The sequence below is a fragment of the Sebastes fasciatus genome, chromosome 3 (genome assembly GCF_043250625.1).
Source record: "Sebastes fasciatus isolate fSebFas1 chromosome 3, fSebFas1.pri, whole genome shotgun sequence".
Taxonomy (NCBI): domain Eukaryota; kingdom Metazoa; phylum Chordata; class Actinopteri; order Perciformes; family Sebastidae; genus Sebastes; species Sebastes fasciatus.
Genome location: NC_133797.1, coordinates 39,867,887 through 39,882,102, shown reverse-complemented (window position 1 = coordinate 39,882,102; position 14,216 = coordinate 39,867,887). Strand labels below are relative to the sequence as shown.

General features: G+C 42.1%; 1 protein-coding gene across 1 annotated transcript in view; it reads right to left on the bottom strand.

Moving 5' to 3' along the window:
• LOC141765075 (voltage-dependent T-type calcium channel subunit alpha-1I-like) overlaps positions 1-14,216 on the bottom strand; it is a 166,557-nt gene that overhangs the window by 56,040 nt on the left and 96,301 nt on the right. Inside the window, exons 20-23 of the mRNA XM_074630929.1 lie at positions 9,504-9,682; positions 7,199-7,325; positions 4,577-4,702; positions 3,343-3,432 (exon numbers count right to left, since the gene is read on the bottom strand). Of these exons, the coding sequence (XP_074487030.1) occupies positions 3,343-3,432; positions 4,577-4,702; positions 7,199-7,325; positions 9,504-9,682 (522 nt within the window). The remainder of the gene's footprint in view (positions 1-3,342; positions 3,433-4,576; positions 4,703-7,198; positions 7,326-9,503; positions 9,683-14,216) is intronic.

The following is a 14,216-nucleotide window of genomic DNA, read 5'->3' as shown; positions in this document are numbered from 1 at the left end:
CTGTACGAGGGACTACCAATGCTAACGAGGGATTTCCAACACCTAGTGACAATGTGGCAGCCTGGAGAATAACACTTCTCAGTCACTGCCAAAGACATCAAGAGCTCCCAGCAAGCATGCTGATGCTGCAGGAACCAACGCACGGGCATCGATCGCAGGGACGTCCCACACCAACACACATGGACGTACTGAGGAGAGATGCTGGACAGTGCTGGCTTTCCGATAGTTGTATTATCACTCTTTCCATCCACCACTATTGGTTTTGTGTTATCAGTCCTACTTGTATTAGCTATTACAGCTGCTAGACTGCTATTGTGGCTGCTTCTCTATCTCTCTATCTATCTCTCTCTCTCTCTCTCTCTCTCTCACTCTCTCTCTATCTATCTATCCCCCCAGCCGGTCTCGGCAGATGGCCGCCCGCCCTGCGCCCGGTTCTGCTCCAGGTTTCTTCCCAGTAATCGGGGAGTTTTTCCTGGCCACAGTGCGCTTGGTGGATCCTGTTGGGTCTCTAAACTATGGTGTACGGTCATAGACCTGCTCTATATATAAAGCGTCTTGAGATAACTTCTGTTGTGATTTGACGCTATACAAAAATAAATTGATTTGATGATTTGATTTGATTAACTGTTAATATTTTAGCTCTTTCATCTCAACCATTTGGCCCACTTAGGCTACTACTTACTTATTTGTTTGTCTTTCTTTATCTCATGTAATTTAACCCATGGCAGAGGAAGCTTTTAAAGGTCCCATATTGTAAAAAGTGAGATTTTCATGTCTTTTATATTATAAAGCAGGTTTAAGTGCTCTATAAATACTGTTAAACTATCAAAATGCTCAATATACGGAGAAATACACACAGTCCGTATTCAGAAATTGTGCATTTGAAACAAGCCGTTTAGATTTTTGTCCATTTGTGATGTCACAAATATACAATAGACCATTACACGGTTTTAAACAGGAACATTTTAAATGGGTCCCAGTTTATTTCCTATTACAGTGTATGTGAATAACATCAGCTGACAGGACGTAAACATGGACCCAAACTGTTGCCTAGAAACACAATTCCATTGCAATTCCATTGCAATTCCATTGCAATTCCGCTAGAACGGAGCGTTTCAGACAGAGGTATATTCAGGCAGACAGTATGAGGAAAATAAAGTTTTTTTTGAACATTACAGCATGTAAACATGTTCTAGCAGAAACACAAAATACAAGTATGAACCTGACAATTGGCACGATATGGGACCTTTAAAGCATATGTATGTCTGTGAAGCTTTTTAAGTGTGTGTGTCTGTGAAGTCAAAGACAAATTTCCAAACAATAAAGATGTCTATTCTATCCTAAAATACAGTGATATGTGAGAGGTGCTTTTTAAATATCAGTTTTATTTTCTCCTGAAAAATTCTATATTAGTTTCTCATTGCTAAAGAAGCAGTGAATGAGTGGAACTCATCTATTTTGTCCAGTTTGGAAGAACATCTGAAATACTACTATAAGCCTCTTACGGTCTTCCAATTAACCAAGCCACTCCACAGCCAGTACTGTCCAAAAGTCCTGGAGCTGCTATACTGGTAAAAAAAAGGATGACAGGGTAAGAGAAGAAAAGGCAGGAAATGGGAGACAATGTGAAGAACAGATCGGGATGATTGGGTGTGGAGGTAGTCATCGCAGGAAAGTCATTACAAAACAAAAAATCAACTTCAGGTGCAATAAAACCGGAGATGAGAGTCAGATTTTCAATTTGGAGGAGCGTTGAGTGTTGAAAGCGCAGGGTGGAGTGCAAATAGGATTAGTCATTCAGAGCCATGTTGGACTGCGGTGAGGTTCCACCCTGAGGCGGGGAAACTGAATCATCCAGAATAATGCCCTCTCTTTAATAGATTCCCTAATAGATTTTCAAATAAAACCAATTCCAAAGGGAACCGTTCACTTTGAAGCCACTTCAGAAGACTGATTTGCATCGTGTCGTCGGACTTTGACGTCATGTGTGTGAGAGTGTACATGATTTGTGCTTTTAAAGGGAAGTTTGCTGAAATTCTGAGCTTCTCTGAACCAGTGCATTACGCATTAGAGTGGCACGACTGTATTTTGCATCCTAACTATCTCTGAAGAGATCGTGATTTGGGTTAAATAAGTCCTATGTTTGTTACGTTACGAACGTTAAGTCCCGTTATGTATGTAAATTAATAATGTAACTTAATAATGTAACTTAACGGTGGTCTCCTGGGTGAAAGTCTTGTATGTTGGACCCATCCAACCCCGACCTCCTCCCTATAAGGACATTGTTGCCCTGCGTCACCTGATTTCCTCCTTTGCTCCTGTCATAATTACTACAGCCACTAGAGGTCGCCGCTTAACTTTGTCTTCTTGTATTCGTATCATATCAACCATGTGAATACATGATAATGGCCTTCTGAACCTACTAGTAGGTGTAGCAGGCCCCATGTAAAGCCTCGGCCACACTGGGAACGTCAGGAACGCCTGGCGGCTGCGTTACCTGTAGTTTTCTATTTCGGCGTCCGTGTTAACAGGTTAGAGCAGCCACACTGCCCGCGTGAGACGCGTGTCTCATATTAACATCATATCAGCAACATTACTACATTTTTTATGTCTGTATCTGTAGAATATGTTACAGAGATGAAAAAAAATGAAGCGTGGACAGAATTCCTTCATTTATTAACACAAGGCTTTTTTCTGAAATATTTGCAGGACAGTGTTCTAGAACATGCAGTGACTTGGATTACGTTTCTCAACCTTTCTCTGTCTAAAATAAATATAAATGATATTTATAATGAAATGAAATGGCCATTAAAAGGCAAACTCTATGTAGAAAGAAAGGGCTGGCAGTAGCAGCAGAAACGCAGCTGGTGTGAACACCCGACGCGTTCTCAGTGTGGATACAGCATAACCTATATCTAACGGGCTGATAACCACTGATAACGCCCTTTAAATCGGCTGATAACATTTGAAGCAGGGTCTTGAAGGGGACCATCCTGTTTTAGTTCATCTATAAGGTGGAGACTGGATATTTTTCTATTGGAGCTAGCTGGCGATCTGATCAGGAAGCCTCCTTGTGGAGGAGTTGTGGGCACATCCAACTGGGTGGAGATCCCGGGGTGACCAGAAAGATGGATTTCATCAGAACGCGTGGGATTCCCTAGAAAGACCTGGAGGATGTTGTTGGACATCTAAGCATGTGGGCTACTTTGCTTAGTTTTTGTAACGGCAAACTGGATCCAAATATGTGTTGGAAAATGGAAGAATGAAGAAATGTCTGCGTCAGTATAATGACACACGTTTGTACCAGTGTTGTATATGTCTGCAGTATGCGTCTGTTATCACCTGCTGGTCTATCCCCACTGCGTCCAGTCCATGGTACATGATGTTGACCCAGCCGTCTTTTGAGGCCAACACAAACAGGGACATTAGAGCCTGGAGGAGACACACACACACACACACACACACACACACACACACACACACACACAAACACAAACACATACAACTTGACTTAGTTCTAAACTACTGCTGCTGATTATTGATTAATATCAAGATATGTGAATGTAAATGGGTTCTATGGGTACCCACGAGTCTCCCCTTTACAGACATGCCCACTTTATGATAATCACATGCAGTTTGGGGCAAGTCATAGTCAAGTCAGCACACTGACACACTGACAGCTGTTGTTGCCTGTTGGGCTGCAGTTTGCCATGTTATGATTCAAGCATATTGTTTTATGCTAAATGCAGTACCTGTGAGGGTTTCTGGACAATATCTGTTATTGTTTTGTGTTGCTGATTGATTTCCAATAATAAAAATATACATACATTCTCATAAAGCAGCATATTTGCCCACTCCCATGTTGATAAGAGTATTAAATATTTGACAAATCTCCCTTTAAGGTACATTTCGGGCAGATATAAATTGTGCAATTAATCGTGATTAACTATGGAGAATCATGTGATTAACTGCGATTAAATATTTTAATCTGAACATTGTGTAGCTGAGCATTAATCTACAGTATCACTCTCTTACTTAGTCTGCTTGCTTGTTAATTCATTATTATTATATTCGTTATTTTAGCAATGAACTTCTTTGTTTATTTCTTCCAAACAAGCTGCTGAATTTCAAACCCTCCCTTGTGTGCCGGAGGACTTTTACCACCCACTGTTTAGAGCAGAAAACATGTTTAATTGATTGTATTATGATATTCAGTAATATAATAGAGATAATTATGTCAGCTGTGACGACGTTGTTTGTTAGTGTGCTATAATAGGGCTTAATTCAACACTACCTTTCCCAATGTATCAAAATATCATGTTCAATATCTTTTTACATTCATATTTGAAGTTATACCTGGATTTTTAAAATCGTTTTTAGAAGCATTCCTTTTGTAATTGTCTATGTGCAGTTTACTATCATAGTTATATCATTTGAGTTATTCTTCTTGGCTAGTATAGTAGAAATGTGTTAATTACTATTACCACTTTTATGTGCACCATTGTTTGTGTTGACGTGAATGTGTTCAAAACAATTCAGACGGGGAGTCAGGGATGTCTTTTCTTCTCTCTTGTACCTGTCCAAGGTTGTCAAAGTTGTATTTGTGGTGAACCCATCGATAGTTGGCAGCCAGACAGTCGGACTTGTTAGTGATGTTCTTCACATCGAAACCCACACAGTAGTAGAACTTCCCTTTGAAGAGCTGAGAAGGAAAAGACACACACACACACACACACACACACACAGAGAGAAGGAAAAGTGAGAGACAGCAGCGGTGCACAAAGATGCATTTTGATGAAGTCATGACAACACTGGTGTGTACCCGCTTCCTGCCATGCAGCTTTTGAAGTACTTTTCATAATTAGTGCTCGGATGAAGCCTAAGTGAAGCACTTGATATGAACAGTGCGGTTTCCCTCTCGAGAGAAAATGTTTTTAATTCTCAATCATATTGAACACATCAAAGAGGGGAGTGAGTAAAATAATGCATAACGGCAGATGCAGGAATAATAATAATGTGAGATTATGTGGGGAAGAGCAGCGTGGGATTGACAACTAGAAGCAAAAGGGAATGCGGGACTGCACTGATGAAATGAAAAAAACAAGGAAAGCCAAGTCAGCTGTACGTTTGCAAGACTTATGAACTCGCCTGTAAATAGGATAAAAAAAAATATAGAATACTAATGACATAGCCTGTTGTGCATCAGCCATTTCTGACGGGACAGTGAAGGAAAGGAAATTAATTGTTTTCCTTTGTTTTTGTGTAGAAATAATATGTTCTGTTCATGGAGAGAGTATAGAGCTTGTTTGAATGTTAATACAAACTTTTGGGACTAACTCTGTCTGTGCTCTTGAGTCCCAAAGTCTCACTACTTAATCCCAAAAGGTACAACACTCATTAAATACCTCCGCTGGGTCAGTGGCCCTACGCTTCAAACTCTGACGCTCTAGGTACCCCTCTAATATCAGTTTTGGACGTGTCAGGGACGGCATATACGTTTCCACTTGTAACATGCATACAGTCTCTTTTCAAAATAAACTTCCAACGTAGGTTTACTTAGTTTTTGGTTTACTTCCGTAACAATCTTGGAACCCAATGGCCAGCGGTCTGGTGACGGATACGCCACTGGGGGCAAGATTTCTGGGGTTCCGGTGTAGCCAGCGGATATCCGGGCCAAGACTTCCTTCTCCGTGTGCTGCTCATGTTTACTCTGTTTACAGTCTGATTAGCAACTTAAGATGCGAGACTGGAGTTTGAGTTGAGAGTCGGCGTGTACAAAAGGATTGTTGCACAAGTAGCCAGTTTACAAACTAATTTCAAACCAGTAAAAAGTTAAATCATCGGCAGATGATAGCCAACGGGTTCCAAGATTGCATTTCGGCCGATGCGTTCTGCCTGTTTTCTCTTCCATTCTCCAGGAAACTTGCGGCGGTGACGCGCTTTGAGTTCAGGCTGGTGCACGCCAAGGGTAGAGTACGAGCAGGGAGGCAGGGAGGCATCTGATTGGTTCTTTCCAAGCGGACCTCGAGGCAGTGATTGGTAGACGTTTTTACAGGATTACAGCAGCTACAGATGACGGCTCTTTTCCGGTCCTTTTTCAGAGCTCATCAGTAATGGATCGCTGTCGGGGTGTAAAGACCATTTCAACCAATAGAACAAATAGTGTTTACTGGAGAACATCGTCAACCCTGCCTCTAATGTATTAATGCAAAATCTGTTTATAGAGATTACCTACGCAAAAAAACCCTACTTGGTTAGGCTTAAAAAAAGATCATAGTTTGGGTTGAAATAAGTACGTTTGTTACGTAACTGGCGTATGTTGGCGTATGTGTGGAAGTTACGTACCAAAAGTAAGGTAAAATAAGTCAACATCGTTTCACACGAGAGATGGACAGACGGGTGAAAGTCCTGTGTTTGTTTGTTTGTTTGTTTTCTCTTCAGTTGCTCTGACTGTCTAATAGTGACGTGGATGGGTTTACATTGGAGTTAGCTGAAAGCCTGGTGCGTCTCATACAAACGTTAAAGGGCGCCTCGGTGTGTCAGTATCAGACGCCGAGGGGCACTGACCAAGCGGCGGTAATTAATGAGTTGGGAGAAGAACGAGTTAAAATGTATGATGCCTTTTTTGCTTGTAGATAGATAGATAGATGTACGTTATTGATCCCAAATCCCAAAAGGATGTAAATGATAGATGAGGTTGTGGATCATTATGTGACTCATGTGCAGGGATAGGTGCAGAGCAAAACTTGGTCTTTTAAACTATGTTAGCGTTACACCTCTTCCTGTTGGATGCTGCTCTAATTAGCCTCCTCAGCCATGCTGTAAGAACGTGCTCTCATTGTGGGTGCAAACAGGGCCACACAGTTCCATCTCATGTCCTCCACAGTCCACATGTTTAATGATTCATCTCTCGGTTTTACTTTTTGCTCTGGACTGAAGTTAAGAGCACAATTGTGAGCTCTACCATGACCTACTTAAATTCCCGTGAATAAAATCTTAATAGGGCCGTGGTGAGCAGAGGGGTCGCTATGTTAGGTCGTAATATATCTGCAATAGTTTGATCACCTCAGGTCCAATTAAAAGAAGTCCTCATAGATTGTCAAAGGCTTGTGAGGTCCCCTGATTAATAAAAGACGGACACAAAAAAATCTAAATTGTACGGCGGAGAACATATGAATCCATATTAGATGGTGTTTACCTGAACGCCAAGAATACCAAAGATGATGAAGAAGGCGCAGCAGATGAGGACGATGTTGCCGATGGGCTTGAGAGACGTGATGAGGGTCTCGACTACCAGCTTCAGCCCTGGAGCTCTGCTGATCACCCTGGAGGACCGAGGGAGAGACGCAGAAGACACGGTTTGTTTTTAAAGTCGGAAAAATTCAATTAAATCAAGTAGACGTTCCGACATTTCCCCTCTTACAAGTTCAGTTTTAATTGGTTTTTAAAATGACGCTCATGATGCAGTATCAACAGCTTAAAGAAAGAGAGATCTGTCTGTACAAGATTGCTGGTGCAGTTGTGGTAATGAATTCATTCAGAGCTAAAACGACCTTAGTTGAATGTAATTTGAGCTCTCTGAACCCTCTCTTCCATCTCAGCTCCTTTCTTAACTGCTCTGTCAGGTAATGTTAGCCACTAAATAGTTAAAAACATTTCTTAAAGCAGGGTCGGGAGCCCCCAAGATGGGGGAGGGTCACGAAATAAATCTTGACTGTCATGAAATGATTAATGGAACAGGAAATCAGAAAGACAATTTCATAGCAGCCTTAACAAAATCAGTTTTGTTTTTTCATACAATTCTCAGATTTTCGGTTTTCAATTAATTAATGAACAATTTTACCTCTTTAAGTTGTTGCTTTTCTTTTGCTTGAATTGCTACTCATAAACATCCTGTATGTAACATGTGTCTAGTGGGGGCAAGTTGACCTTCCCTTATGAGCCACAAAGGTTTGGAAAGACTGTCTTGAACCATATGTAATAAATGCTGTAATATGTTTAGAACAACATTACTAAATCCAAGACAGCAGAAACATTGATTTTGACCAAAATATGTAATCATTTTTATTCTTTCTAATATATGTAATTGTTTACTACAGAGTACATTCTGTAAGTGCCTCTTGTATGCACTGCTTTCCGAAGTAATGACACTCTAACGGCACTTTCATACCAAGAGCGAAGCAATCTTTTTGCAAAATTTGCGTCATTCGATGCAAACTCCATTCAGAAAACAAGCATTTTAAAAGTTGTTTCCTTGTCGTCTTAAAGATAGACCTGACAAAGCATGAATTCAGACTTTTTACAAATCTGCATCATTGTGGAGTTATGTTAGCATCCTTTTGATCTGTTTATTGCAGATATGCAAAAGTGATGTTATGAACCTATACACAAAGGGTTTTGGTTTTCTGACATATCTGGGACTCCCACAATATGTACAACGCAGCAGCAGTGGTTATTTCTTCCATGGTTGATGGCGAAAATGTCGGAAAGAAAAGTTATTGGTATCTGTGGAGTCAAGCTCCTTCTCCTCTCCGCAAATGAAAACAAATGATACCGGCGGTCCAACTCACGCGACTACAGTGAGGCGATAATTTGCTTCACTCTTGGTATGAATGCAACAGTAAGGGAATAATTTGACATATTGGGAAATATGCTTATTTGCTTTGTGGGGTAGCCAATTAGCTTAGCACAAACACTGGCTGAAAAAGGGGAAAAAGCCCTGGCTCCGTCTGACGGTAACTAAATCTGTTTAAAGCTCACTAATCATCATGTTATAGCTTGTTTGTTTAATCCGTATAAAAGCCCAAATGTAAAAAATTATAATTTTATGGGGGGTTATGTGCTGGATTTTTTCCTTGGCTGGGACCAGTAACTGGAGTCTCAACTGGTCGCCTAGCAACTGCTGTGAGAGCAGGTGCTATTTCCCATCTTAATGCTAAGCTAAGCTCTGCTGCTTTAACAGAACAGTGTGTAGCATTTTGGGTGATCTATTATTATAAATGGGATTTAATATTCATAACTATGTTTGCATTAGTGTATAATCACCTGAAACTATGAATTGTTGTGTTTTTGTTAGCTTAGAATGAGCCCTTCATATCTACAGAGGGAGCTGATCCTCTTCACAGAGTCCTTCATGTTGCACCGCCATGTTTCTACGGTAGCCCAGAACGGACAAACCAAAGAGAGAGACTTTCACGATTTGGTTACCTGAAAGCCACCGTAGTTCTCCGACACGCTTGTGAAACTGCGGTAACGTGAGCTACAGAGTGCTAAACCGCCTGCCGCCATCTGAATTCTGTTGCTCCTAAAGTCGTGTTATCATAGTAAGGATGGCCTCTGAGCGAGGTGAACGGCGTTACCGCAGTTTAACACTCGGCGGCTCACGTTACCGCAGTCTTGGAAAGTACTTAGTTGTCTGCAACCTCACCACTAGATGCCGCCAAATCCTACACACTATACCATTAACAGACAGATATGAAAAACAGAACACATGACCTCCTAACCTGAGGGGGCGTAGCGTCCTGAGCAACCTGAGAACACGGAGAACCCCCAGGATCTTAGCCCCGCCCGCCATCGACACCACGATGTCAATCAGAGACACGAATACGAGGAAACCATCGAGAATGTTCCAGCTGCTCCTCAGATAGGCTTTCTCCCCCAGGTACAGACCCATGGACACCACCTGGGGAGATGAAGGGAGACGGACATGTAGAATCACACATAGGTAGTGTGGCCGGACGCACACACACACTTTGATATTCAGATTTATCATTTAGCTTCTCAAACAGGTATTTCATTTTCATGTCAGCAGAGGAGAGGAGAGGAGAGGAGAGGAGAGGAGAGGAGAGGAGAGGAGAGGAGAGGAGAGGAGAGGAGAGGAATCAGGAGAGGAGAGGAGAGGAGAGAAGAGGAATCAGGAGAGGAGAGGAGGGGAGAGGAAAGGAATCAGGAGAGGAGAGGAGAGGAGAGGAGAGGAGAGGAGAGGAGAGGAGAGGAGAGGAGAGGAGAGGAGAGGAATGGAGAGGAGAGGAGAGGAAAGGAGAGGAGAGGAGAGGAGAGGAGAGGAGAGGAGAGGAGAGGAGAGGAATGGAGAGGAGAGGAGAGGAGAGGAGAGGAGAGGAGAGGAATTAGGAGAAGAGATGAATCAGGAGAGGAGAGGAGAGGAATTAGGAGAAGAGATGAATCAGGAGAGGAGAGGAGAGGAGAGAAGAGGAATCAGGAGAGGAGAGGAGGGGAGAGGAAAGGAATCAGGAGAGGAGAGGAGAGAAGATGAGAGGAGAGGAGAGAAGATGAGAGGAGAGGAGAGGAGAGATGAGGAGAGGAGAGATGAGGAGAGGAGATGAGAGGAGAGGAGAGATGAGGAGAGGAGAGGAGAGATGACGAGAGGAGAGGATAGGAGAGGAAAGGAGAGGAGAGGAGAGGAGAGGATAGGAGAGATGATGAGAGGAGAAGAGAGGAGAAAGAGGAAGAGGAGACATCTGAAAGCCAAAAATGAAAGTAATAAATGTGGGAGAATGAGAGGTGTGTGATTCAGGGAGAGAGGTGTTAAATCCAAAAGATGAAAGGAGGCAAGAAATACAAGCAACAGCTCTTAAACCCCAATATGAGAAGAGTCATGTTCAAAATGAAGAGGGAAAGAAAAGACAAGGGGAGGAATAAAAAAAGGAAATGAGGAGAGGAGGGGAAATTAAAGGCGATTAAACGGAAAGCGAGTCTACTACTTTTCTGGCAGTAGTAGAAATCCCCAACACTGGACTGTCTACGAACACATCCACATTGTAATTATGCTTCATGGTCTTTGGAACGATGAATCAGCAGCAACAAAATCAGAGTGTCTTTGTGCAGTTAACCAGCTTTTATGTTGACATTTTGCTGACTGTACTCTAACTGAGAGGAAACGTCTGTTTTCTCTCTTTAAATTTCAGTTACAGTATTTAGGACTGCTGACATTGCACTTTGCCTCTTCAGCAGTCTGTCCCAAATCCTCTAACAGTAAATCAGACACTTCTACACTGTCGGGCCAAGCAAGACGAAATATTGATGTGACTGGAGCTGCAAATATCACAGCTGCACATATTTCACTTTAGTCTTAGATGTATAGTCTGTCACCTTGTAGCTCCAGCTGGATGGGAGGTCTCGCTCACTAGGTGAGCCCTAATGGAGGATATTCCAGAAACGAAAAAGGAGGGTATGGGTGAGGTGGAGGAGCTCAACAAGTTTTGTGGAAACAGTGAGACAGCTATCAATGAGAGGAATGAGATGTGGAAGTCAGGGGCGGAGGAGAAAGGCAGAAGTGGCTCAAAAAAAAATAACAGAAAGTTTTGAAATCAAAAAAGGAGTTGGTGAGGTTGGAGGAAAAGTCGCATGGCAGATGTTTCGACATCATTCGACATCTGTCAGGTGCTTTCCGGGCAAAACAACGCGGCGTGTGGCTGTCATTTCGAAACACAACGAGCTCAAACGCAGCGGGCTCGTCTGCCTTGTTTGGCAGAAAATGCCACCACAGAAATGCGTGGAACGAAGGAAAATTCGGGAAGAGGTGGGATTAAGTGGTGATGGTGTTTCTGCATCTGTTTGGGAACATGGCACAAGCATAATGATGGCACACTGCTGCAAAACAAGCCACTGAAAAATATTTTGAGTATGGAATAGATGCCACCTGTAGAGGGTGAAGGGAGGCTCTGAAAACGCCGTAGCACGCTCCTTCCTGAGCCGTAGTCAGCTGGGATTCAGACGAGTTACAATAGATCACAATAGTGATGCAGAGTTGTCACTGGGAACGTGTCAAACTATATGAAAACATCCATTGAGACTTCTGAAATCACTCCTACAACATGATCCACCAGACGCATCTGCCAGAGCAAATAAAACATGAGCTTGCAGATTCGTCTGGTTCCCAGGCACCATCGGTATCCACGGTGACAGATGCGAATCCAAGCTGACTAAAAATTATGTCCGACTAACTATTGACTTTTCAGAGCCACTTTTCAAGCCTCACACGGAGGCATGTGTTTGATATTTAAAAGATAGATTTTCAGTGGTGTATTTCCTCAAGGGAACAAGCTGAACTCATTTTAATGATCTTACTATACCTACTCACAATTATCCTCTTTTGAAACTGTGCCAACGATGTGACAGCAGCTCTGATCTGAAATATTGTATTAGCAGTAGATATCCCAGGCTCGATCACATCATATAGTTCAGACAATATTCATGAGCGACTGAGTAGGAAAACAACATTGAGGCCAGCCTCTTTGTAATTCCATCCATCCACCCATTATCTTCCACTTTTCCAGTTCACAGGGGCAGCAGGGTTAGCGAGGTATTCCTAGACATTCCTATTAGGCTTCAGTCAAAATCGACCCTGTTATTGTCTTCTAGAAAGGCTCATATAAAACTCTGCTACTGTATCGTGTTGCTGGCAACCCTCAACAACACATCCCACCCTCTGAACAAACACCACGACTGTCACCACAGTAACTCAAAGTGAGTGACGACAGAAGCAGCGGTGGAAGCGTGATAACGGATACTGCCATGCCAACTGTTGTCAGGGCATCCTAACTCTATAGAAATAATGTAGAAGCTGGGTGGGCGTCAAGACGATGACAAAGACAGAAAAAAATAGAGAGAAATGGGATGAAATGAAGTCAAAGTGGAAGAAGAACAAAGACAGACAGATAAAGGGAGAGAAGGATGAAGGAAGACTTATGTACTGTATCAGAAAACTAACTGAAGTTGTCCGTTTGCAGAATTTCCCACAGCCCTGTTTAGGAACAGACGATCTTTCCGCCTTGTTTTGACAGCCAACATGGTCCAAAACTCAAACTGTAAGAAAATATTTCATCTGTCCTCGCCGGTGAGATCTGCACGGCAGTAAGTCACTGTCACATCCTATACGATAGGTCTTTTGTCATGTTTTGACAGGCTGGATAGCGAGTTATAATACGTCTGCTCTGTTATTAATAGTGAAGCTCCTTCGGGACCGTCGGAGCGCCGTAGGGCTCTCCATTAAGCAGATCAAATATCGCCCTGATAAAACATGATGCATGGGCAATCTATAGCAGGTCGATGCCAGCGCATTATCAAAGCCTGCTCTTCTCCTCTCAAAGTACCAGCCGTGCTTTGGCTGACAGGGCGAGTATGTCAGGTTAATATTAAATTACATTCAAACTACATTTGCAATATTACTAAGAAGAAAATATGGCAATCATTGCACTCGTCACTTCAGCGTTAGTTTTACAATCTGATGTTTAAAATGGGATTTTACGAGCTCACATTGCTGCACATTGACTTGGACATGACCATAATGGATCTCTGATGAGTGTCCACTATTCTCTTTATACTTTTCTAACCCACATTTCAACAGTACAGCAGGACTGATTAAATACTACAATGACTTTGGTGATGAGTCTGATTATTTATTTTGGAGAATCTGAGAATGGATGTGAGACATATCTGATCTTTTTGCATTAACATCGGCCAAATTTACAAATAGGCTAGATCAATAATAAACATATTTATAATCATTAATCTAGTGGTTTTTTTTGAGGTAGTCACCAAGGTAGCTGAGTGGGGATAACTGGACCATGATCTGGCACCAGAGAGGGTTAGGGTTAACCGTAACCTCTTTGACTACAAACATGATTGCCGGAGTCAGTAATAATTAACATTTAGACTTAATTAAATTATTACATCAAGTATTATTTGTTCACCAACTTGCTAATTAAAAAGTTAAAGGGACTGTTTGTAACTTTTTAAGCGTATAAATGAACCGGGTCGGGACACAGGCGCGCTCGCTTATGCGCGCTCGCATATGCGCGCTCGCAACGAGACACGTTATCGCCTCCGACCGTTCAGGTATATTTAGAGCACGCGAGCCCGACACTGACTTTCGTTGACTTAACGGCCACAGGTGTCGCTGTTAACAAGCAATTCTGAAAGTTACAAATAGTCCCTTTAAACATTTTTGAATTTCTTAGGTGGTGTGCTCTAATTATCTGAGATGAGTTAAAGTTAAACTAACTATTATATTTTTAAACTTTAATCAGGGGAAATTTGTTGAAAGTGCACATCTGTTTCAGCATCATCTTTCCTTCTGTCACAAAGTACGGAGTTAAAGAAGTGAAGAACGTGAGTCATTTATTTTCCCTGGTTAGTCTGGTACTGACATTTGGTTGCTGCTACCAAAAAAAAAAAGAGTCTTAATGGAGAAGTTG